The 23,245-nt window shown below is 37.4% G+C and overlaps 1 protein-coding gene across 3 annotated transcripts in view; it reads left to right on the forward strand.

The window, feature by feature from the left end:
- Positions 1 to 1,253: 1,253 nt before the first annotated feature.
- The window catches only part of PCDH17 (protocadherin 17), a 161,578-nt gene continuing 139,586 nt past the window's right edge, over positions 1,254 to 23,245 (forward strand). Inside the window, exons 1-2 of one of the 3 annotated variants that reach the window (XM_075852307.1) lie at positions 1,254 to 1,671; positions 2,843 to 5,381. In XM_075852307.1, the coding sequence (XP_075708422.1) occupies positions 2,904 to 5,381 (2,478 nt within the window). In that variant the 5' untranslated portion in view covers positions 1,254 to 1,671; positions 2,843 to 2,903. Of the gene's footprint in view, positions 1,672 to 2,842; positions 5,382 to 10,802; positions 15,102 to 23,245 lie in introns of those variants that run through there. The other 2 variants (XR_012881401.1, XM_075852306.1) reach the window with 2 other exon arrangements.

Genomic DNA, 23,245 nt, shown 5'->3' on the forward strand with positions numbered 1-23,245 from the left:
CACACGCAGCTGTTAAGTGCCTTTTGTGCACGCAAAATGTCGCATGTTTTGCGTGTGCAAAACGCACACGCTCGTGTAAATCAGGCCTTAGTGGAATGGGAAGAGTAACGCAACAGATATATGGCACCAGTTTTTCCCAGGGGACCAGCCCCATGTGTTGGCTACAAGAATATAAATAAAGCTGCATGAACCCGTCACTAGTTAGTTAAAAAACGTGTGTGTGTGTGTGTGTGTGTGTGTGTGTGTGTGTGTGTGTGTGTGTGTGTGTGTGTGTGTATATATATATATGTCTTTGTATAAAGAGTATTGTGTATTGCAAGAGCTGCAGCCAAATAACATATTATCATTTCCAGCTATTGTTTATTGTACAGATATAAGTACATGAACTAGCACAGATGATCAGTAAATATTATACATCATTTAATACAGTTTTGGATCGCTTCTTCTGTGATGATCTGTATAATACAGTTTTGGATCGCTTCTTCTGTGATGATCTCTGTATACAGTTTTGGATCGCTTCTTCTGTGATGATCTCTGTATACAGTTTTGGATCGCTTCTTCTGTGATGATCTCTGTATAATACAGTTTTGGATCGCTTCTTCTGTGATGATCTGTGTATACAGTTTTGGATCGCTTCTTCTGTGATGATCTCTGTATACAGTTTTGGATCGCTTTTTCTGTGATGATCTCTGTATACAGTTTTGGATCGCTTCTTCTGTGATGATCTCTGTATACAGTTTTGGATCGCTTCTGTGATGATCTCTGTATAATACAGTTTTGGATCGCTTCTTCTGTGATGACCTCTGTATACAGTTTTGGATCGCTTCTTCTGTGATGATCTGTGTATACAGTTTTGGATCGCTTCTTCTGTGATGATCTCTGTATACAGTTTTGGATCGCTTCTTCTGTGATGATCTCTGTATAATACTCCATTCCCTAAACTAAAAACTTTTCTCCTCTAGGAATCCTAATGCGTTGATTTTCTTCAGCCCTCCAATAAGTGTCATTGGCTTGAATCCCCCAGTCAGACACGTAGTGGAAATGAAATGCAGCATTGTACAAGCAGAACCCTTCTCACATTGTTACTGTCTCAGCCCTAACTGATCTAATCAATGACACAAAGCCTTCACATTCTACAGACGCCCATCAAACCGTCCCTTCCCCTGCTATTGGTGGACAGCCAGTGTGGGCGGGTCAAGAAAGCGACCTGTGATTGGCTGGCAAGAGAACAGTGTCAATGTTTAAGCAGCAGCGTGAGGTGAATAGAGTCAGTCAGTAAAGAGGCATTTGGAGCTGAGCTTGGATGTGACACAGTGCAGGATATAAAGGATTAAAGCTACAACTGTTGAATTGTACAGACTGCAATGGATTTATATGCATTGTATTTCTATAGGACTGACTGGAGGAAGCCTCTGTGCTCCCAGCTGCAATGAGCCAGCATAGAAAGAAAGCCAAAGGCTCCTCTCATCCCTGCTGCTGCTGCTGCTGCTGATCTCTGTGCTGCTCTCTAGTATAAAGAGGAGACATGAGCCGGCCACTTTGGAAGTGACTTGGAGCTACCCATGGTGCTTATATATATGTGTCTTGTATTTGGCTTTGACTACTGGCTGCACCGGCTGTGGATAGAGGCAGCAGCAGTGCACAGCCCATGTATAGCTGGGACTCTGAAAGGTAAGTGCAATGGATCATTCTTACCTTCATGCTAGAAGAGATCACTGTGGTGGAGACAGTGGATCACTAGATCCCTGTGTGATCAATACTCTGTATAATATTTGCAGCCTGTGTTGTTGTTTTTTGTTTCTCATTATTATTATCATTCTTTTTTTTCTCGATCTGACTCCTGCAGTTATTAAACATCTGCATTCTGCATGTGTCATTCATGTGTTAAGGGCCAACCATTCCCTATATATGTGCGATCTTATACCCAGTGTAAAAAAAAAAAAGGACTTTTAATTGATTTAAAGCACAAAAAGAAAAAAGCAAATGATCACAATATGAAGGCAGCCCCCTATATCATTGCTGTACATGCGTGTTATCAGCGTCTAATTTCAAGGCTTGGTCACGGATGACTGCTTGGCGTTTATTTTAGATAGGAATTCCCTATGTCAGTTGCATCTAGTGGATATTTTTTATCATCCCTCCGAACGCAGCAACTGCCTGTTCCTATAAAGTGTGTTTTTCCCGTTTTCCATTTGTGCATCCAGCCATGCTTTGCCTGTTGATTTGATCTACTGTAGAGAATGAGAACTGAAAATTAACTGAATACTATTGCTTGTGAGCCAATGCGGTGACATGATTTCTTGGAAATAAATCGTCTTCTGTAAAGAGAATGGACTTGAATAGGTGATTGTGATCTATGAAGTCTAGATGCCTTTATTGTGGGTTTCTTTATTATATATACACTAATTGCTCGGATAGATGCATTGTGTTCTAGATTGAACGTGCTGATGTCTGTGCACACCACAGAGTTTAATTTCAGGATCCAGTTTTTGCAATGTTAGTCTAGGACTTGGATACAATTTCAAACAAATCATGTTTATTGCAGGCGAGATGTGGATTATTGCATCTTTAATAGAGAATTGAAACGGGTTGTAATGATAACTGCATGATAATGTTAAGAAGATAGGCATATATTACTATGATGCTGTTCTTTATTGGGCTGTGGGGATATGATATTTAAATTGTCCTTTCCGATTAATATTTTAAAAGAGACAAATAGCTTAGGCGGGATTGTGAAGAATTGTCTTTCCAGCCTAAAACCAATCACAGATTTAACCTGCCAGCCTCCTCTGCCATGGTCCATTTGCTGCTTATCTAACTGCAGGTGTTTTTAAATCAACAGGTTCAAGGAACTGAGAAGAGGAGAGTGAAACAGAGAAGACCCTTCACATACACATTTGGGGATGTACCTTTCAGTTTTATTGTTATTCTTTTTGTGGGCTCCTGCCCTGACTTTGAAAAACTTAAATTTTTCTGTACCGGAGGAGGCAATTGCTGGAACCATTGTGGGCAACCTAAGCAATGATGTAAAACTTGGCATTTCAGAGAGGGGCAAGAAATCAAACTTTAGAGTACTGGAGAATTCTGCACCAAACTTGATAGATGTAGAACAGGACAGTGGACTGGTGTTTACCAAACAACGGATTGACCGGGAGACTTTGTGCCGAAGAAATTTAAAATGTCAAGTGTCCTTAGAGGTCTTTAAAAATGATAAAGATTTATATATGATAAAAGTGGATATCACAGACATTAATGACAATTCACCCTTTTTTCCATCTGAGCAGATTGATATTGATATTTCAGAAAATGCCTTCCCTGGAACAAGATTTCCTCTCACCAGTGCCCATGATGCAGATTCTGGAGACTATGGCTTAAAGACATATGTCATCAACCATAATGGATTGTTTTCCTTAGATGTAAAGTCCAGAGGGGATGGAACAAAGTTCCCTGAGCTTGTTATAGACAAACCATTGGACAGAGAAGAACAAAGCCATCATAACTTAATTTTGACCGCATTAGATGGTGGCAACCCTCCAAGATCTGCCACTGTGCAAATAAATGTCAAAGTGATAGATTCCAATGACAACAGTCCGGTATTTGAGGCACCTTCATATATGGTGGAGATCCTGGAAAACTCACCACTGGGAAGAGTTGTAATTGATCTCAATGCTACAGATGCAGATGAAGGCTCTAATGGTGATGTTGTATACTCTTTCAGTGGCTATGCACCTGACAGAGTCCGGGAACTTTTCTCCATTGATCCCAACACCGGAGTAATTCAAGTCAAGGGTAACCTTGACTATGAGGAGAATAATCTTATTGAAATTGATGTGCAAGCACGTGACCAAGGCCCAAACCCAATCCCTGCCCATTGTAAAGTTACAGTAAAAGTAATTGATAAGAATGACAATGCTCCATTTATTGGCTTTGTATCAGTCCGTCAGGGGGCAATCAGTGAGGCAGCACCCCCTGGCACCGTAATCGCTTTAGTGAGGGTGACTGATAAGGACTCGGGCAAAAATGGACAGTTGCAGTGTCGGGTTCTGGGCAACGTGCCTTTCAAACTGGAAGAAAATTATGACAACATTTACACTGTTATAACAGACCGACCGCTTGACCGTGAGACACAGGATGAATATAATGTTACTATAATTGCCAGAGATAATGGGAATCCACCATTAAACTCAACAAAGTCCTTTACTGTTAAAATCTTAGATGAAAATGACAATGCCCCAACTTTTAATAAAGGGTTACATGTGTTGCAGGTCTCTGAGAATAATATTCCTGGAGAATATTTAGGTTCTGTAGTAGCTCATGACCCAGATCTTGGACATAATGGCACAGTGTCCTATTCAATACTGCCGTCTTATGTTGGAGATGTATCAATTTACACCTTCGTGTCAGTTAATCCCACTAATGGTGCTGTATATGCCCTTCGATCCTTTAATTATGAGCAAACAAAATACTTTGAATTTAAGCTCCTTGCAAAAGATTCAGGCTCCCCCCATCTAGAGAGCAACGTTACTGTGAGAGTGACTGTACTGGATGTCAATGACAATGCACCAGTTATTTCTCTTCCAATATTACAAAATGACACCGCAGAAATTCATGTTCCCAGGAACGTAGGTGTGGGGTATGTAGTGAGCACAGTCCGAGCCATGGACAATGATTTTGGAGAAAGTGGCCGACTCACATATGAAATTGCATATGGCAATGAAGAGCACCTCTTTGAGATTGAACCTGTAACTGGGGAGATTAAAACCCTGAATCCATACTGGGAAGAAGTGTCCCCAGTTGTAGAGCTTGTGATCAAGGTGACTGATAATGGAAAACCAGCACTTTCTGCTGTTGCAAAACTCATCATTAAATCTTCTACTGGATCTCTACCTGAGGGGGAACCTAGGGTCAATGGAAAACAACACCAGTGGGATATGTCTCTGCCTCTTATTGTTACATTGAGCACAATTTCTATTATACTATTGGCTGCCATGATCACAATTGCCATCAAGTGTAAAAGAGAAAACAAGGAAATCAGAACTTATAATTGCAGGATTGCAGAGTACAGCCACCCCCAACTCGGGAAAAGTAAAAAGAAAAAGATAAACAAGAATGACATTATGTTAGTTCAGAGTGAAGTAGAGGAAAGAAATGCAATGAATGTCATGAACGTTGTAAGCAGCCCCTCACTTGCAACATCACCAATGTATTTTGACTATCAGACCAGGCTCCCTTTAAGTTCTCCTCGCTCAGAAGTGATGTACCTCAAGCCTACATCTAATAATCTGACTGTTCCTCAAGGCCATGTTGGCTGCCACAACAGTTTTACTGGACCAGTGAGCAACACAACCGAGACAACGTCTAATCGGATGTCCATAATTCAGGTATGGCCACCACCCTTGCACACAACTACATAAAACCAGTTGCCATCTTGTAACAATCATTTGTTGTTGTTGTTGTTGCATTTCTGTTGTTTTGAATTGTTTATACTTACATTGTAACAAAGTATATTTATTTATATAAGCACTTGCGTGTATCTACTTGTTGAACCTTGATATCTGCTGATAATTCATAGAAGTACAGTCTTGCAAATACTTCTTCTTGTTTTTGGATTTGATTGAAGCAAATATTGGGCTTGTCAAATGCATTTTAATTTGTGGTATATAAAATAGTCAATTACTAGCAGAAATGTAAGTTTATAGCACTGGTTTTCTCATATGGTATACTTTTTCACCTATTTGAATATTGTGTTACTTTATAGAGAATATACAAATTGCTTGTACATGGATTGGTCTGGATAAAAAATAATAGAAATAGATGCCCCTATACTGCAGGCAGATATAGTCTTTGGCTGAGCAGAGCCTTGCAGGCTCCATGATCACTGTTACCTTATCTCCTACTCTTTGCTTACACATACACATTTTTATATAATAATATGCATTGCTTTATACACCATGGATATCACTGACCCCTGGACAGGTTAAAAAGAGAACAGATTGCATGAAATTGCTTGACTATAGTCTACCATGGAAACAATTCTATTTGTATTCATAGTTTATATTTGTTACTGCAGTTGGTAGGTGTATAGATAGAAAGCAAAGCTGGGCTTGTTTTTGAACAAGACAAAACACAATATTAACCCTCAACTATACCATATTGCATTAAAAAAATGAATAAATGTTATTTTCAAGACAAAATTTCCAGGCGTAGTGCAATATCTTCCATGAGTCCAGCATATAGTGTATATCTCCATGCTACCAGTAACACGTATGTGCTGGTTTAGTGGTCATAATATTTTAGTGACTGAATCAACTGCATAAATATGTAGTGTGTGAAATAATAACTAATGTAACAGGTGGATTTTTAACAACTAGGAAGCCAACTTTCTTCCATGCCTTAGTTAATAACTAACATATAACATATGTTGCCTATCTATCTATCTATCTATCTATCTATCTATCTATCTATCTATCTATCTATCTATCTATCTATCTATCTATCTATCTATCTATCTATCTATCTATCTATCATCTATCTATCCATCCACATATTGGTACACACTAGGTATTATATAGCTGCTACTGAATGTTCAGCATACATAGTAAGAGTATATTATCTTCTTAGGGAGAATACAATTGTTCCCTTAGGTCTCCAGGCAGCACAACAGCCATGGTTAGAGGAGAAATGAGTAATAACATACTGTGTAGATAATCTGAATTCTTTTTTTTTATAAAAGCTTTTATCCCAAGAAACACGACATAGTACTAGCTTGTGTTTCTGATGGTGAAGGCATTGGTTATACATTAGGCTCCTACTCTCTTATTAATTTAATCCATGATATTGGACTTGTGACGTATCGGTGGTATTGATCCTAATCTGGAGAGTTACAACTGTAATGGTGATTCATTACTTTGATGACGTGCTTCCTTATACTGTATGTGTAAACATTGTAGTTCAGGGTATTCATATAGTCTGCTTCACATCCTGCAGGAATAGACACAAAATGCTTTAGAGCTTGTAGTCAATGCATGTAGTTTTCACTCCCTAACCTAGTGTTAATAAAGCCCTACAACCCCCTCCCCCACAGTTTTGTTATGTAGTAAACCTGTGAGATTATATTTGTTTTTTATATTCTTGCATATTGTAAAATTCATGGAGTCAGTATTTGCAGAAGCAATTTTTGCTCAGTCACCATTGTGTTTCCCAATGGTCTTTTAAGCTATGCTATGCCATACATACATACATACATACATACATACATACATACATACATACACAAATAGATAGATAGATACATACATACATACATACATACATACATACACAAATAGATAGATAGATAGATACATACATACATACATACATACATACATACATACATACATACATACATACATACATACATACACAAATAGATAGATAGATACATACATACATACATACATACATACATACATATATACATACATACATACATAGATACATACATACATACACAAATAGATACATACATACATAGATAGATAGATAGATAGATAGATAGATAGATAGATAGATAGATAGATAGATAGATACATACATACATACATACATACATACATACATACATGTATACTTATGTGTGTATATGTACATATAACAAGGCATATATATAATTTGGTGCTATATTGTATGAAAGTAATTATTGTATATAACAACATGCTTTAAAAGAGAACACTATACCAAAATATTCATCTGATCTGACTCCATTAAGAAAGGACATTCAGTGGCAGTACTGTATGAGAGAAGGTTTTGCCAGATAGTCACATTTTAAAGCTTGTCACAGTGGCATTTCTGTGGTCTTTCTCCATGTATAATAATAATAGGTCATTACTACTTTAGAAATCCATTGTACACTAATAAATGATGTAACAGACAATTATTTACAAGTACCTATTATTTTTTAACAATTTTGGACCAGGAATCAGTCAGGATGAAGATTAGCTAACATGGTTTGTGCCCTGAATATTATCCTTCATATACTCTGTCACCAGAATCCAGAGAAAACACAAGGCGATTGCAATTTTCTCCCACATTGTAGGCTCTTAAATATAATGTGGCTTCTACTTGTGTCTGTATAATGTAATTTAAACAATAAGGTCATTTGTTTAGGGTGGGGGAGGGGTGAGTATCTAAAGTATATGTATTACTAGTAGTATGTTACATGCCAATATTGTCAAATGGCATATAAGCAGTACATGAGATATTTAAAAGCACATGGAGTTTATTTTGCCATATTATATGTATGCAATAATTGTGAAAGTGTCCAATAAATACTGAAAGGGCAGTAAAAGCAGACACCTGATTGGATGAGATCACACTCCTGTCGTTATGAGCCTCTGTATCATTGAACATAATAGTGGAAGTAGCCACTCTCCAAATATTATAATGTGCATATTAATACAGTACATCTGATCATTCAATATTTAAGGTGTATGTTAGATTTTATATATCATAAGGCTTAGTGCTCATTGAGGATCTATCATAATTCCCAAATGTTAATAAATTTAGGGAGTAAGATAAAAGTAGTCCTGTCTGTACCTGGATTTCACAATGTACCCATTGCCAGGAGTCTATATTTTGAGCTTATTGGGCTACACATGTCATGATTTAGATCTATAATTCAGTGTGAAATTAAGAGTTATACAACATTTGAATACATTTTGATGTAAATATAAATGAGGAGCCGCCATTAATCTGCTATAGTGTAAAATTCTCTTCTAGAGATTATTATTATTATTACTGATACTACTATTATCTCATTTGGATCAATTGCTTTCTTGTACGTGTGTGTCAGAGGTGGGGTAGTCAATGTACAGAATGCATAGTGTGTTTAAAGAACATAACAAATCCAGCTTTTCCACCACTTTGAACACTGTTCTCAGTGGCTTACATTTACGAGCAATGGGCTTTAATAAAAGGGCTGGCTCTTTACAAGATAATGTATATTCATGCATTGACATTATTCTAACAGACACTTGTCAAGGATGTAAAAAATATTATTTTCCTTGTATTTGCATGCTGAAGATGTGCCAGCACTAGGATAGAGATGAGCCAGTCTCAGCTGTAATTATAAAGCAGAAACAGCATTGGGGGTTGTATATATATATAATATAATATATATATATATATATATATATATATATATATATATATATATATATCTTGGGATTCCTGGGAGTTGCTGGGAGCTCTCCCATCATTAGCATTACTGATTGTTAAATATGCAGCGATGGTTATTATCAATTATCATATCTTTTCAATGTATGTGTGGGGTATGGTGTCTCTTTATCTGGACTGGAATATGTGATAATCCTATTTTTTTTATTATTATTATTATTATTATTATTATTATTATTATTAATAATAATAATAATAATAATAATCGTTTAAGTGCGTAGTATGGTCTTTCAGAGAAGATACCATTAGGAAAACAATGAACATATAACCCCAATTCAGAACCTCAGATAAGGATATATCATTAGAACATGATATGAGAAGTTATAAGGCAATATTAGTCTCCTCACTAGTTCAACATGTTTCATTGCTCTTTCCTGCTAGGAGTAGTAGTACTAGCTTTTAGTTAACCAGTTTGTAAGCTTTGTATAGTCCTTTGCCACTAGTTACAAAGCTAATGAATTGCAACCTTTGCCATTTATTGTCTTAGCATGAATGCACTATGTTGAGCATTAGACTATACCTATGCATAAACCCTTCAGCAGCCCATTATGCTCTTCAGCAACTTGTGTTATGAAGAATTAAGTTTAAAACAATCACTGCATCAATATTAGTGGTTAGTATGAGAGTCCGATTTGGTCACGGCACATTAAGCTTTAAGAGGGAAATTAATTGCTTACTCTTATAACCCCTGAATCCTAAACCTTCCAGCATCGGAGCAGATTTCACTACAAACCTATATGGAATTTCCTGTCAGAGGGGCCTTGTAGAGTATATATCTGCACTGCATCATAGCGTCTTCAGCTTGCAAAAGGTTAAACAGTTAATGCACCTTGGAATTGAAATTGATCTAACCCTGCTAAGGGCACATATGCAATTGGTTTTCATGAAAGACAGATTAAGATTTAAAAGGTAGCTAAAGCCGAAGGGACATAAAAATGTAATACTTCTCAAAAATTGCAGACTACTTTTTCATAATTGAATTATGGTCATGCGTAAATTTAATAAAAACTAAGATAATAATCAGAGAATATGATGCGATCTGCTATTTCCTAGTATTATACAGTTCATGAAATATCTATCTATCTATCTATCTATCTATCTATCTATCTATCTATCTATCTATCTATCTATCTATCTATCTATCTATCTATCTATCTATCTATCTATCTATCTATCTATCTAGATATACATTTGAAGTATTGTTTCTGCTTTTTGTATAAACAGCTATTCAGCTTTATTGTTATATTGAGTAACCTATGGTATTCATTTGCAACATGTCGCACCCAGCACCCAGCTTGTTGTGGTGTGTCAGGTTCTGGCACAGAACGATACTTCTCCCGGAACGCTTTAAAGATAGTAAATATAAGAGCTGAAATGTACTAGACACTACACGCTTGTGAAAACCCAATACCTTATGGCAATATAAGCTTCACTACCAAGTATATCACTGTGTAGCTGAATGATGAAATATTAAGCAGTACAGTGAAAAGCCAGTAGGTGGCAGTAATAAGCTGATCTTTATTCTTGGGCTTCCTTTAAAAAAAAATGGTTAAAAAAAAAAACTAGAGGTAGAGAGAGAAGGAGAGAGAGACAAGAAATTAAGTCAGTCAAAGAGAAGAACTGAGAGTGAAGGTTGGCGTATGGCAAATGGAGGATCAGAGGATTTAAGACACCTCTAAACTGTTGAATTTTAGCAACTTCCAATATGTTGCTTGCATTTTGGTGTGTTCCTGTACAACATTTGTAATGTATCGTAGTGCAGAGTCTTCTGAACGCTGTGAATGAGCGATTGAAGCACCAGCACGAGCTGCTGCAGATTGCAGAAATAGCAGCGTTTGGTCTAGGACTTAGGAAAAAAATAGCAGATGGGGAAACAAATCAACACATATCCCTGCCTTTGGAATGAATTATCTGTGCTTTTCCTGCTCAGAATCTGATCTGTTTTTTGCTCACAAGATCAGCGGCATTTCCATTCATAGCAGCTGAAGAGAATAATTAATACTCGGGACTGGTTGGATAACTGTTTTGTATATTCACCGCATCTCTCCTGCAAGGACGCTGGAGTAAGTAATACCATTTCAAGCCTTTTTATCATCAAACCTATAATATATACGTATATACTTGTAAACCTTTACCGATCGGCTTTGTTGAGCAAGATGCCGACTCACAGCTGAGATGTTTACAACACTGAGCTCATCCTAATGAAGGCAAAATCCAGAATCTATCTTACAATTCAGTATGTTTTTTGTGAATGGTGACTCCACATTGTAACTTATGTCAATAGCCTCTATTGTTTTTGTGCTTGGCAGTAAAATGTTATTCATGAGCTCTTGAACGTTCCTCATCCAGAACCAGCAGCAGTCACTGCGGCTCTTGCTTTAATGTGGAGTCCATTGGGGATTTGCAGCTATTGATTGCTTATGTTCATCATTCACAATAATATTGCAAAAAAAATTCCCCAATTTTTGCACAATAATTTTCATCGGGATTTTAGCTCAATGATTTGTGTGTTGAAGAGAAAGGGATAAGACAGAAGTGATCAACAGAAAAACAAAATAGGGAGCTTTAAAGGAAAGCTTGCCATGAATGCTGTAACTGTTCTCCATACAACTGCGATTCTTCTTCTCCATGCCTCTTATAATCTGAGCATCCAGCCATGGTTTGCCTGTTGATTTGTTCCAGCCTGCAGAATGAAAACTGGATTTTAACTGAATACAATTGTCAGTTGTAAGCTGATGTGGCTACTGGCCTTGCAGAACAAAAAAGCCCAAGTGTGAAATGACTGAAACCAAGCTGTGATTGTAATACTTTGCAATTGATGATCAACTTTGATGGGCCCTTGCATTTTTGGATTTTTTCCAGAGAGTCTGCAAATCCCAACGTTATTTAATATTCATGAATTTCTGCTTGCAAATAGAGATAATGTGAAGCAAAATACAAATTGACAGTTTTTTAAAAGGACATCTGGCAAGCAAGCGACATTACATTAAAAGCACAGAAGTGGTTTTGAAATATCATGCCACATTATTGCCATTTTTGGACACTTTGAAACGACTTTTCAATCCTCTAGCATTCTGAATTCTATTTGCAAGGTGTTTGTGTCCAACGTTTATGCTATCAGAGGAACAATTTGTTTTCCCCTTTGGTTCTCACAGTGCATCGGAAATGAATGTGTAAATTGCAGTCCGTCTAATCTTCTTTAGTAGAGATAGTTATCGTCTGCTCTAAAGCTTCCAAGATAGGAAGGCTTGATTTTCTTGGAAATTGAAATCAATCTCCTGATACTGTCATAACTGCCCTCATGTGTCAGCTTGCTAGGAGCTTATCTTCTGGATTAGTTTTTAATTCAACTGAGACTGTACTGACAAAACAATTAGTAAACTGATAAACCGCCACTCATTGGGATGTACCGCTTTGTATTTTTTTACTTTTTATATTGGGTTTCTGTTGAAGCATTGAAAACGTTAAATTATTCGATTTCGGAAGAAGGTGGGACAAGAAATGCCATTGGCAACATTAATGATGCACAACTGGAATTACCTGAAAGAGGTAAAAAAACGAATTTTAAAGTGTTGGAGAACTCTGCTCCGCACCTACTGGATGTTGATCCAAACAGTGGGCTGTTGTATACTAAGCAGCGAATTGACCGAGAGGCTCTGTGCAAAAACAGTCCCAAATGTGTTCTTTCCCTAGAGGTTTTTGCCAATGACAGAGACGTATTAATGATCAAAGTGGAGATCGTTGACATAAATGATAACTCACCTAAGTTTGCATCAGACCAGATCGATATTGATATTTCTGAAAATGCATCCCCAGGAACTAGATTTCCATTGACTACTGCACAAGATCTTGATCTGGGCAATAATGGCTTGAAGACATATAAGATGAGAGGTGATAATGGTTTATTTTCTTTGGATATAAAATCCAGGGGTGATGGTACAAAAGTTCCAGAGTTAGTTATTCAGAAAGCTCTAGATAGAGAAGAACAGTCACATCATACACTTATTTTAACTGCTTTTGATGGAGGTATCCCTCCCAGATCTGCAAATCTGCAAATCAACATTAAAGTTCTTGATGCCAATGACAATAGTCCTGTCTTTGAAGCTAAATCTTACACTGTTGAAATAGCTGAAAATTCACCAATAGGTAAAATGATAATTGACCTCAATGCTACAGATGTAGATGAGGGCCCCAATGCTGATGTTATCTATTCATTCAGTGGTTATGCATCAGATCAAGTATGGGAGCTCTTTTCAATTGATTCTAAAACTGGTGTCATACAAGTCAAGGGTAACATAGATTATGAAGAAATTGAGATGCTTGAAATTGATGTTCAGGCAGAAGATGAAGGCCCTAATCCAATACCCGTACATTGCAAAGTGACTGTTCTTGTTACCGATGTAAATGACAATTTCCCATCAATTAGCTTTGTGTCAGTCAGACAGGGAGAAATAAGTGAGGCCTCATCCCCTGGTACGGTTATTGCTCTGGTTCGGGTTACGGACAAAGACTCTGGAAAAAATGGACAATTCCAGTGTTGGGTCTTGGGCAATGTACCATTCAAGCTAGAAGATAATTATGACAATTTTTTCACCGTGGTAACAAGTAGACCTCTAGATCGTGAAATACAAGATGAATACAACATAACAATCATTGCTAGAGATAATGGTAACCCTTCTCTTGATTCTACCAATTCGTTCTCTGTGAAAATTTTGGATGAAAATGACAATCCTCCATCTTTTTCTAAAAGTATGTATGCACTGCAAGTATCTGCAAACAATATCCCTGGAGAATACCTTGGCTCAGTTCTAGCACAAGATCCAGACTTAGGGCAGAATGGCACCGTATCCTATTCCATCTTCCCGTCATACATTGATAGCGTTTCCATTTATACATATGTCTCTATCAACCCTCGAAATGGTGCAATTTATGCCTTGAGAACTTTCTATTATGAGTTGACCAAATATTTTGAGTTTAAAGTACTCGCAAAAGATTTAGGATCTCCACATTTAGAAAGCAATGCTACTGTGAGAGTGTCTGTACTAGATGTTAATAACAACGCACCAGTCATTGTTTTGCCAAGCTTACAAAATGATACGGCAGAGATCTATGTGCCCCGGAATGTGGGAATGGGATACGTCATAAGCACTGTAAGAGCTATGGATATTGACTTTGGAGAAAGTGGACGAGTAACTTATGAAATCATTCAAGAAAGTAGAGAAGACCTCTTTGAAATAGATTCGGTGACTGGAGAGATTAGGCTGCTTAATCCACACTGGGAAGATATTGCTCCAGTAGTAGAACTTATAATTAAGGTCACTGATAATGGAAAACCTTCACTATCAACTGTAGCAAAACTCATCATTAAGGCAAATTCAGACTGTGTAGACTGCTATGAAGAGGAGGGTAATATTGTAGGAGAACAACGGGACTGGGACATCTATTTACCCGTATTGGTTGCTCTAAGTGCAATTTCGATAATCCTTTTTGCAGCAATGGTCACAATAGTTGTTAAGTGTAAGAAAGAGAACAAAGAAGTTCTCCCATACAGTAGCAGAACTCCATATAACTCTCAACCAAAGCTGGGGAAAATGAAAAATAAGAAAATCCACAAAAATGATATTATGTTGGTGCAGAGTGAAGTGGAAGAGAAAAATGCAATGAATGTTGTCAGCTGTCCATTACTAGTTACATCTCCAATGTACTTTGATAGTCAATCCAGACTTCCTCTCAGTTCTTCTCATTCAGGAGTGATGTACCTTACTCCTACTTCTAATAATCAGACTGAGTCTCAAGGAAATGTTGAATGTCACAGTCACAACAATGACACAGGACAAATCAGATCATCAGCTGAGAATTCCTCTACCTGGATACCATTAACAAAGGTAGGAGCAATGTCTATTCGTTTAATATTCATTGCAGGCTAATATATATTTACATTGTATATGTCATTGTCACAAATAGAACATATCTAATAGTGTCTAGACCTCAAATATAGTCTCTAGTGTAGATCTCATATATAGTCTCTAGTGTAGATCTCATATATATTCTCTTTAGTGTAGATCTCATATATAGTCTCTAGTGTAGATCTCATATATAGTCTCTAGTGTAGATCTTATATATAGTCTCTTTAGTGTAGATCTCATATATATTCTCTTTAGTGTAGATATCATATGTCGTCTCTCTAGTGTAGATCTCATATATAGTCTCTCTAGTGTAGATCTCATATATAGTCTCTAGTGTAGATCTCATATATCGTCTCTTTAGTGTAGATCTCATATATCGTCTCTTTAGTGTAGATCTCATATATAGTCTCTTTAGTGTAGATCTCATATATAGTCTCTAGTGTAGATCTCATATATATTCTCTTTAGTGTAGATCTCATATATATTCTCTTTAGTGTAGATCTCATATATAGTCTTTTTAGTGTATATCTCATATATTGTCTCTTTAGTGTAGATCTCCTATATAGTCTCTTTAGTGTAGATATCATCATTCCTTGAATGTACAGGAGCCTTGCAAGCAAGTCTAATACTCAGCCTGTTTCACATTATGCTATTGGCTCACGTTGTTCTATTTCTCTCTTGGTCTGTTTACTGTTGTACCAAACCATGACATCCAGTATCTTTCACTATGGTTTCTTAAGGTTTTAGGCTGTTGCCTATGTGTTTATGAATAAAACAAATGTCCTTGGCAATTTATTATATTCAATACATTAAAGGTTTCCTTGATGCATTTTGATTTAGTTAGAACCATGTAATGTAATAGAATGTTTATGTTGCTTTTGGGCTTGACTTGGAGCTAATCTGGCATATTAATGGTCAATAAAAATGAAAAACTCCACTCCCCATGTGAAATAATATTACTGGTATAAAACAATCAAAACGACAGAAGACGGGGATGAAGAAATGCACTTGGAAAAATTTGCTGGAAGGCATTTATGAACTAAAACATTACAATTATTTGCAACCACGCAATGAAAGAAAGGAAATGCATTTCATTCTTCAGCATTACATTAGCATAGCAATAGCCGGCCTGTCAGTCACCTCACTAGTTATACATTGGTGGCTGAAGCAATCCCTCTTAGGCCTGGTCTACACCGAGACTTTTTGTGGCGCTAATGATTGATTTTAACTATTGAGTGACAGATCAGTCTGCAACATTTTATGCAACTCATAGCCTTCATTTGGACTGCAACTCAATAGTTAAAATCAATCAGTAGAACTACAAAAAGTTTCAGTGTATCCCTGGATTTACAATTAGTGAGCCCTCCAGCAAGACTGCAGCATCCGACAAGGGTATAAGGGGTATTTGTTAAAGGGTTTTATGATTTCAGCAAAGCTGACTCGTATAATAAAAAGGTAAACCATTTTCTAATATACCAAATGTGTCAATTCTTGACAGTTTTTAAGATCTCTGCTTTATGGGAACCTTCATGGAGTGTTCACACAGAGTTTTTTGGCACGTTATTTGACACAGAAACTGTGTCAAAAAACGTCTGAAAACGCCTCCCATAGATTTCAATGGAAGGCGGAGGAGTTTTTTTCCTGCGAGCGGTAAAAAGAAGCGACATGCCCTATCTTTGGGCGTTTCTGCCTCTGACCTTTCATTGACATCAGTGGGAGGCAGTGAAAGCATTTTTTGCAGTGTTTTTTGTCGCGGCGCTCAAAGGCTGCGACCGAAATACGTCACGAAAAACGCGGCAAACAGCGTGCAGGCAGGTCAAAATCTGCTTCAAAATTCCAGACGGAATTTTGAGGCAGATTCTTCTGCCTGCAAAATCTCTGTGTGAACAGGGTCTAAGTCCTAGTAAACACAGAGTTTTTTACAGGCAGGAAAAATCTACCTCAAAATGCCTTTAGGTATTTTGAGGCAGATTTTGAACAGCCAGCGTTGTTTTAACGTTTTTTTCCCACGTTTCTTTGTGACGTTTTTTGCCTGCGGCCACGTTTTTTGTGACGTGTTTTGCCTGCGGCCATTGAAAAAATGCTGCAGAAAAACACAAAGAAACGAGCACCGCAAGTTTTTCCTGTCTACCAGTGATTTTAATGGGAGGTCAGCAGTGGAAACCACATAAGAGCATGCCGCTTTTTTTGTCTGCGAGCAGCCCAAAGCCACCCAAGAAAAAATGCATCTGCCTCCCATTGATATCAATGGGGGTGATTTTGGCTGTTTTTTTTGGCGCTGATTCCGATGCGGTTTCAAAATCAGTGCATCATCAAAAAACTCTGTGAACTGACCCTTATATCCCTAAAGTAGTCCCATAATGTGTGGATGATTGATTAAAGTGTCATGGGATGTCGAACTTGACAACCGTTGTGACGACATGTAGTCAGAGCAGCAGTTGTCAATACTCGAATGCTTGAGTAATTATAAAAATATGACACTTTGGGGAAATGAAGCCTTTTTTGGGATAAAATAGGATTGGCTTAGTGCCCCTCGATTTGTTTTCTCTCTTGCGTGGAGCCTTCATTACATGAAAGAGATTTGCCCATTGCTCAATTAACTTTTTTTTCTATACTATTCTATTATTAATCATTCATAAGCACCTTTTCTGAAGCTACGTACTGTAACAAATTTATCCATGTATTTGAAATTGAATTGTACTTTGCATTTTTACCTTCTGAAATTTAGTCACCTCATAATGTAAAAAGCCATTTTTTTTTTTTATAAAACGATTTTAGTTTCTGTCTCCATAATAAGTTGCCTAATAAAAAAAAAGTAATGATAAATTTGTGTTTACAGCAAGTGGGTAAGCAAGTAATGTAATACAGTAGATATTAGAAGGATTAGGAGTAGTTAGATACCAAGAGTCAGTTAGAATGTACCTGGTTCAATAATTTTATTTATGCAAAGTTTAACTTTACTGCAAGTAAAGTACAGTCACACGTGGCCTAATTTTCCATAGCGGAAAAATCTGCTCCGGAAATTTACACCATATATTCCTATAAATCTGCAACACATACTGTACATGGTTTAAATTTCCATGCGGAATTTTGCGTTTTCTGTATGTGATGAAATTCTGCATCCAAAATTTTTAACATAGACTTCAATACTATGTCAAATTTTGCACTGAATTACACAGCACATTCGCCACAAAATCCGCAAATTAATTCAGGTGCGGAATGTGCTGCAAAATTATTGTTGCATATTTTGTGGCATATTTTTGCGCCACATGTAACTGCACCCTTATTGAGCTAGATTCTGTTCACACTTGCAACATGGGGCTCATTGGGTTTCTATCAAGCTTTCTGGTATTTTTAACCACAAGAATGTCGCAGTTTGCGATAGAGTTGTTCTTGCTATCAAAAGTACCAGAACCCCAGATGGAACTCCTAATGATCCCATTAAAAGTCAATGGGGTCCGTCAGCATCCATTTGGATCCATCATTTTTTTTTCTCCCATTCCCACCATTCAATAAGACCCATGTACCCCAAAATACTACCAATGAAAACTACACCTTGTCCCGCAATAAACAACCCACATATGGCTACATCGACGGAAAAATAAAAAAGTTACGGCTCTTGGAATGCAGCGATGCAAAAACAAGTAATTTAAAAAAAAAGGGGTTTTATTTTGCAAACGTAGGATAACATAAAACCTTTACATATTTCGTATCCCCGTAATTGTGCCAACCGATAGAATAAAGGTAACATGTTATTTAGTGAACAGCGTAAACTTATAACGTGAAAAATAATGCTGGAATAGCTGTTTATTTTTAAATTCTTTCCTAAAATAAAGTTAATAAAACGTAATCAATAAATTATATGCACCCAAAAATGAAGCAATTGAAAAATACAACTCGTCCCGCAAAAAACAAGACCTTATACGGCTATGTCGACAGAATAAAAGAAAAGTTACGACTCTTAGAATGTGACAGTGAAAAAAACAAAAATAATCCTTGGTCATTAACATGCAAAATGGTCTGGTCAGTAAGGGGTTAAACTGGTGACAGAGCCTCTTTGAGGCCTGTTTACACAAAGCGATTATTGCTTATATATATGATCAATGGAAAATGCTACAAATATTGTTCATCGTTTAAAAAATGGATCATTAGTTTATTTGTGTATCTAGGGGCTGGCCACCATGGCGGCTCCAATTTAAAATGGAGCATTCTGGGGAAAAACTGATACACTGGGTCAAATTTACTGCTGTGACTCTGTTTATAATGTGTCTAAAAATTTCCCAACATTTGGAGCAATTTTATTTTAGACTAATTTAAGAACAGATGTTTGCACCTCACTAGATGCTTTTAAAAAGAGGGTGTGGCTTAACGGGGAATGGGGCATTGCTTAAAATAACCAATAAAGTGCCAAACAAAAGCTACATCAACCAAGAGCTGGTATAAGAAAGACAAAAGTGTCTATCATGTCTAGCAAGATGCGCCAAATATATCATACTGCGTGCGCCACTGTGATAAATTTGGCAGATTTTTAAACTGCCTGGGTTAAGTGTTTGCTGTCTAAGACAGTTTAGTAAATCTTCCCTGTGTTATACCTAGCGCAGGTTCAGAGGTATATTAAACGGAGTCTTTCTTTTTGGCGTTCTTTGCCCATATCATGCACCCCGCCTCCTCAGGCCATGCACCAGGTATAGCACAGTGTTTCCATTTAGCTTGGAGTTCATTTAAAATCTATAATCTGAGATGAACAAATTATTTATCTGTAGTAAGTTGTTATATATATATTTATTATTATTATTATTACTATTTTTTTAATCATATGGCCTCCCATATCAAACAGATAAATACATATGTAACAGATTTTCATTTGGCAGTCCAACAGGTTTTATACTAAATACAAGCAATTTGTGCTTTGCTTATGAGTTTTTTTCTTCTTACTGGCAAGATGTCGAGACCCAACAAAACAAAACAGAAAAATCAAGATGACATAACTGAAATCAATCCCTTGTATCTAAAATGGTTTTATTCAGTATAAGTCCTCGTTCACATGATTGTTGGGTTTCGTTCATGGGTTCCATTAGATCTTTCTGTCGGAGGAACCCATGAACGGAAAGACAAACTGAAACCATAGCTACCGTTTGAATTACCATTGATTTCAATGGTAATGCTTCCATTGCAAATGGTTCCCGTTTGTCTCCGTTCCGTAAAGGATTCCTTTGTTGTTGTTTTTTTTTTGCGAAACAATAGCGTATTCGACTTCACTATTGTTTCTGCTAGAAAAACTAAAATTTTACAGAACGGAAACAAACAGAAACCAATTGCAACGGAAGCATTACCACTGAAATCAATGCTAATGCAAACTAGTGCCTCATGCACACGACCGTGTGTGCCGTCAGAGTCCCGTCAGTAATCCGAGGAAAGATAGGACATGTTCTATCTTTCCTCGGATCAGAGACTCGGACCATTTTTCACGGACCCAATTCACCCTCTAAAGTGAATGGGTCCGTGAAGACGATCGGGTGCCACTCGGATGCTGTCAAAAACGGGCCGAGTGGCACAATGGTCGTGTGCAAGAGACCTAAAGCTTTGGTTTCCGTTTGTCTTTCCATTCATGGGTTTCTCTGACGGAAAATTCTAATGGAACTCGACGCTGACGTGAACGAGGCCTTAGATACACTAAGAAAATGAAGGCATAATAATCCTACATGAGGAACTATAACCAAGTATCCAAAAAGCAGTTTCTTAGGTAAAGCAGTTTTTTTTCAGATAAATATAGTGAATTGGTGACCTCACTGTTTATACAAGTATTAGACACAGTGGGGAGCATTTAACAATTTTTCTAGTCACAAACTTAGGATTTTTGGGACGTTTGCGCTGCTCTCACAGTGGGCAAAGCTAGTGGAAGGGGTCGGGGTCCTTAGCAGCCTGACACATTTACTTTAATTTACAGAATCTGGTGAAAATTACAGTGGAAATCTTTGCCAGCTCCTACTTAGCCAGTGGCACATGGATAGCCAAAGGTGCAACAAATATGTTAAGAGGCGTGCACCTCTTAATAAATTTGTAGCATCTTACTCCAGCTTGTTTGCTATTAAGACTGGCATATGTAATGCCAGTCTTAATAAATTCCCCTCAACAGCTGTGGTTACCAGAAGTTATGCTGTATGGTGCAGTTGACCTGTCCATGATACAGAACCGGAAGTAACAAGATGGTGTCTGGTTCTTACATAAGCTGGGAGTACAGGCTCTGCATATAAGGAGAAGAAAGGTTAGGGTAAGTTCACACTACCATATACATTTACCTCTCTTCCGTCAGAGAAAGAGAGGATCGAAACATTAGACGGAAAGCAACAGTTCCGTTAGAATTACCATTGTGTTTATAGTGCAGGGTCACACTCTTTATTGTGAATGGATTATTATACATGATTAGCATTGGCAAAAGGCCCTTGGGCGGACAAAATGCAAATAATTTGACAAATGCTAAAACAAATTACACTCTCAGGGCTCTACATTCACTTCCAATGACTGCCGTCCACTTTGTCTTCATTATGGCGAAGTCAGCTTGACCATTTTGAAAACAGTTCTCTATAGATCACTTTAACAAACAATACAATCTTATGCCCTATACCGTACACAAACAGTTCACGTATCTATATTTTTACAGCACTTACTTTACAGCACTTTTACTCAAGTTAAAGTTTTTTTCTATCTATCTATCTATCTATCTATCTATCTATCTATCTATCTATCTATCTATCTATCTATCTATCTATCTATCTATCTATCTATCCTATCAGAGGGTACTACACAGCTTCCACAGAACTTGAATTATATATACCGTATTTTTCGGGACTATAGGAGACACTAGACAATAAGACGCACCCATAAATTGTAGCATAAAAAAGAAGAGAAACTACATTTTCTGGGGAATATTGAGACAATAGGGTACCACAATGCCCCAATACATTGCCAGCCACAGTGCCCCAATTCAATGCCAACCACAGTTCCCCAACACAATGCTAGCCACAGTGCCCAATAACAATGTCAGACCCAGAAATACAAGATATTGGCAGCTATAGTGCCCTCACCCTCCCCTGAACTCACCATACATCAGAGGTGTGTAGTGGCAGGGGTTAATGGTGTTGAATCTGCTCTTCTTGCTCTGTACATAGGAGGGGGCGTGGCTAGAAGGTCCTTGCGGATCAGGACCTGGACAGATTTACTGTACTGTGTGTACTAATGTCTGTATTATCTGCTCACTGAAGAGTCAAATGACAGAACTCTGTGAGTAATGTGACTGTTAGTGAGCAGATAACACGGAGATCTTTTACACACCGCACAGGACATGTGGCTTCCATGACACTCCACTGCTAGGACCTTTGTAGCTCGGAGCTCAGTGGCTTCTTAACACAGTGGTTGCTGTTTGCCTTCAGGAGATAAGACGCAGCAGATTACAGCACTGATTCTAAGATAGAAACTGTGTCTTAGGGTATGTTCACACGCTTAACAAAAAACGGCTGAAAATACGGAGCCGTTTTCAAGGGAAAACAGCCTCTGATTTTCAGCCGTTTTTTAAGCAACTAGCGTTTTTTATGGCGTTTTTTTTTACGGCCATTTTTGGAGCTGTTTTTCTATTGAATCAATGACAAACGGCTCAAGAAGTGACATGCACTTTTTTTTATGAGGCTTTTTTTTACGCGACCGTTTTAAAAATGCCCCGTGGGAACGGAACGCCGTTTTTCCCATTGAAATCAATAGGAGATGTTTGGAGGTGTTCAGCCACCGCATTTTTACATCCCGAAAAATGGCTGAAAATAGCCCGTTTGAACATACCCTCATAGTCCAAAAAATACGGTATTTTAGGTTCTGTGGGTAATCGCCTTTGATGGTATTGCAATGGCTCGCTTTAGTTAATACAAAAGACTACAATAGGTCTTTTAGATCACTTCAACACATCGACAGGCTGAAATGCTACTGGGAATTAAATTGATGTTTCATTTGCAGTTCTTTATAAAAAATTAAGCCAAATGCAACATAGTTTTTTTTAATAAAAAGGCCAAATGCACTATGTCGATACATTAATACATTAACTTACATCTAAACTTCATCTAGATTTTTTTAAAGCC

Source organism: Rhinoderma darwinii, chromosome 2, assembly GCF_050947455.1.
Source record: "Rhinoderma darwinii isolate aRhiDar2 chromosome 2, aRhiDar2.hap1, whole genome shotgun sequence".
Classification (NCBI taxonomy): domain Eukaryota; kingdom Metazoa; phylum Chordata; class Amphibia; order Anura; family Rhinodermatidae; genus Rhinoderma; species Rhinoderma darwinii.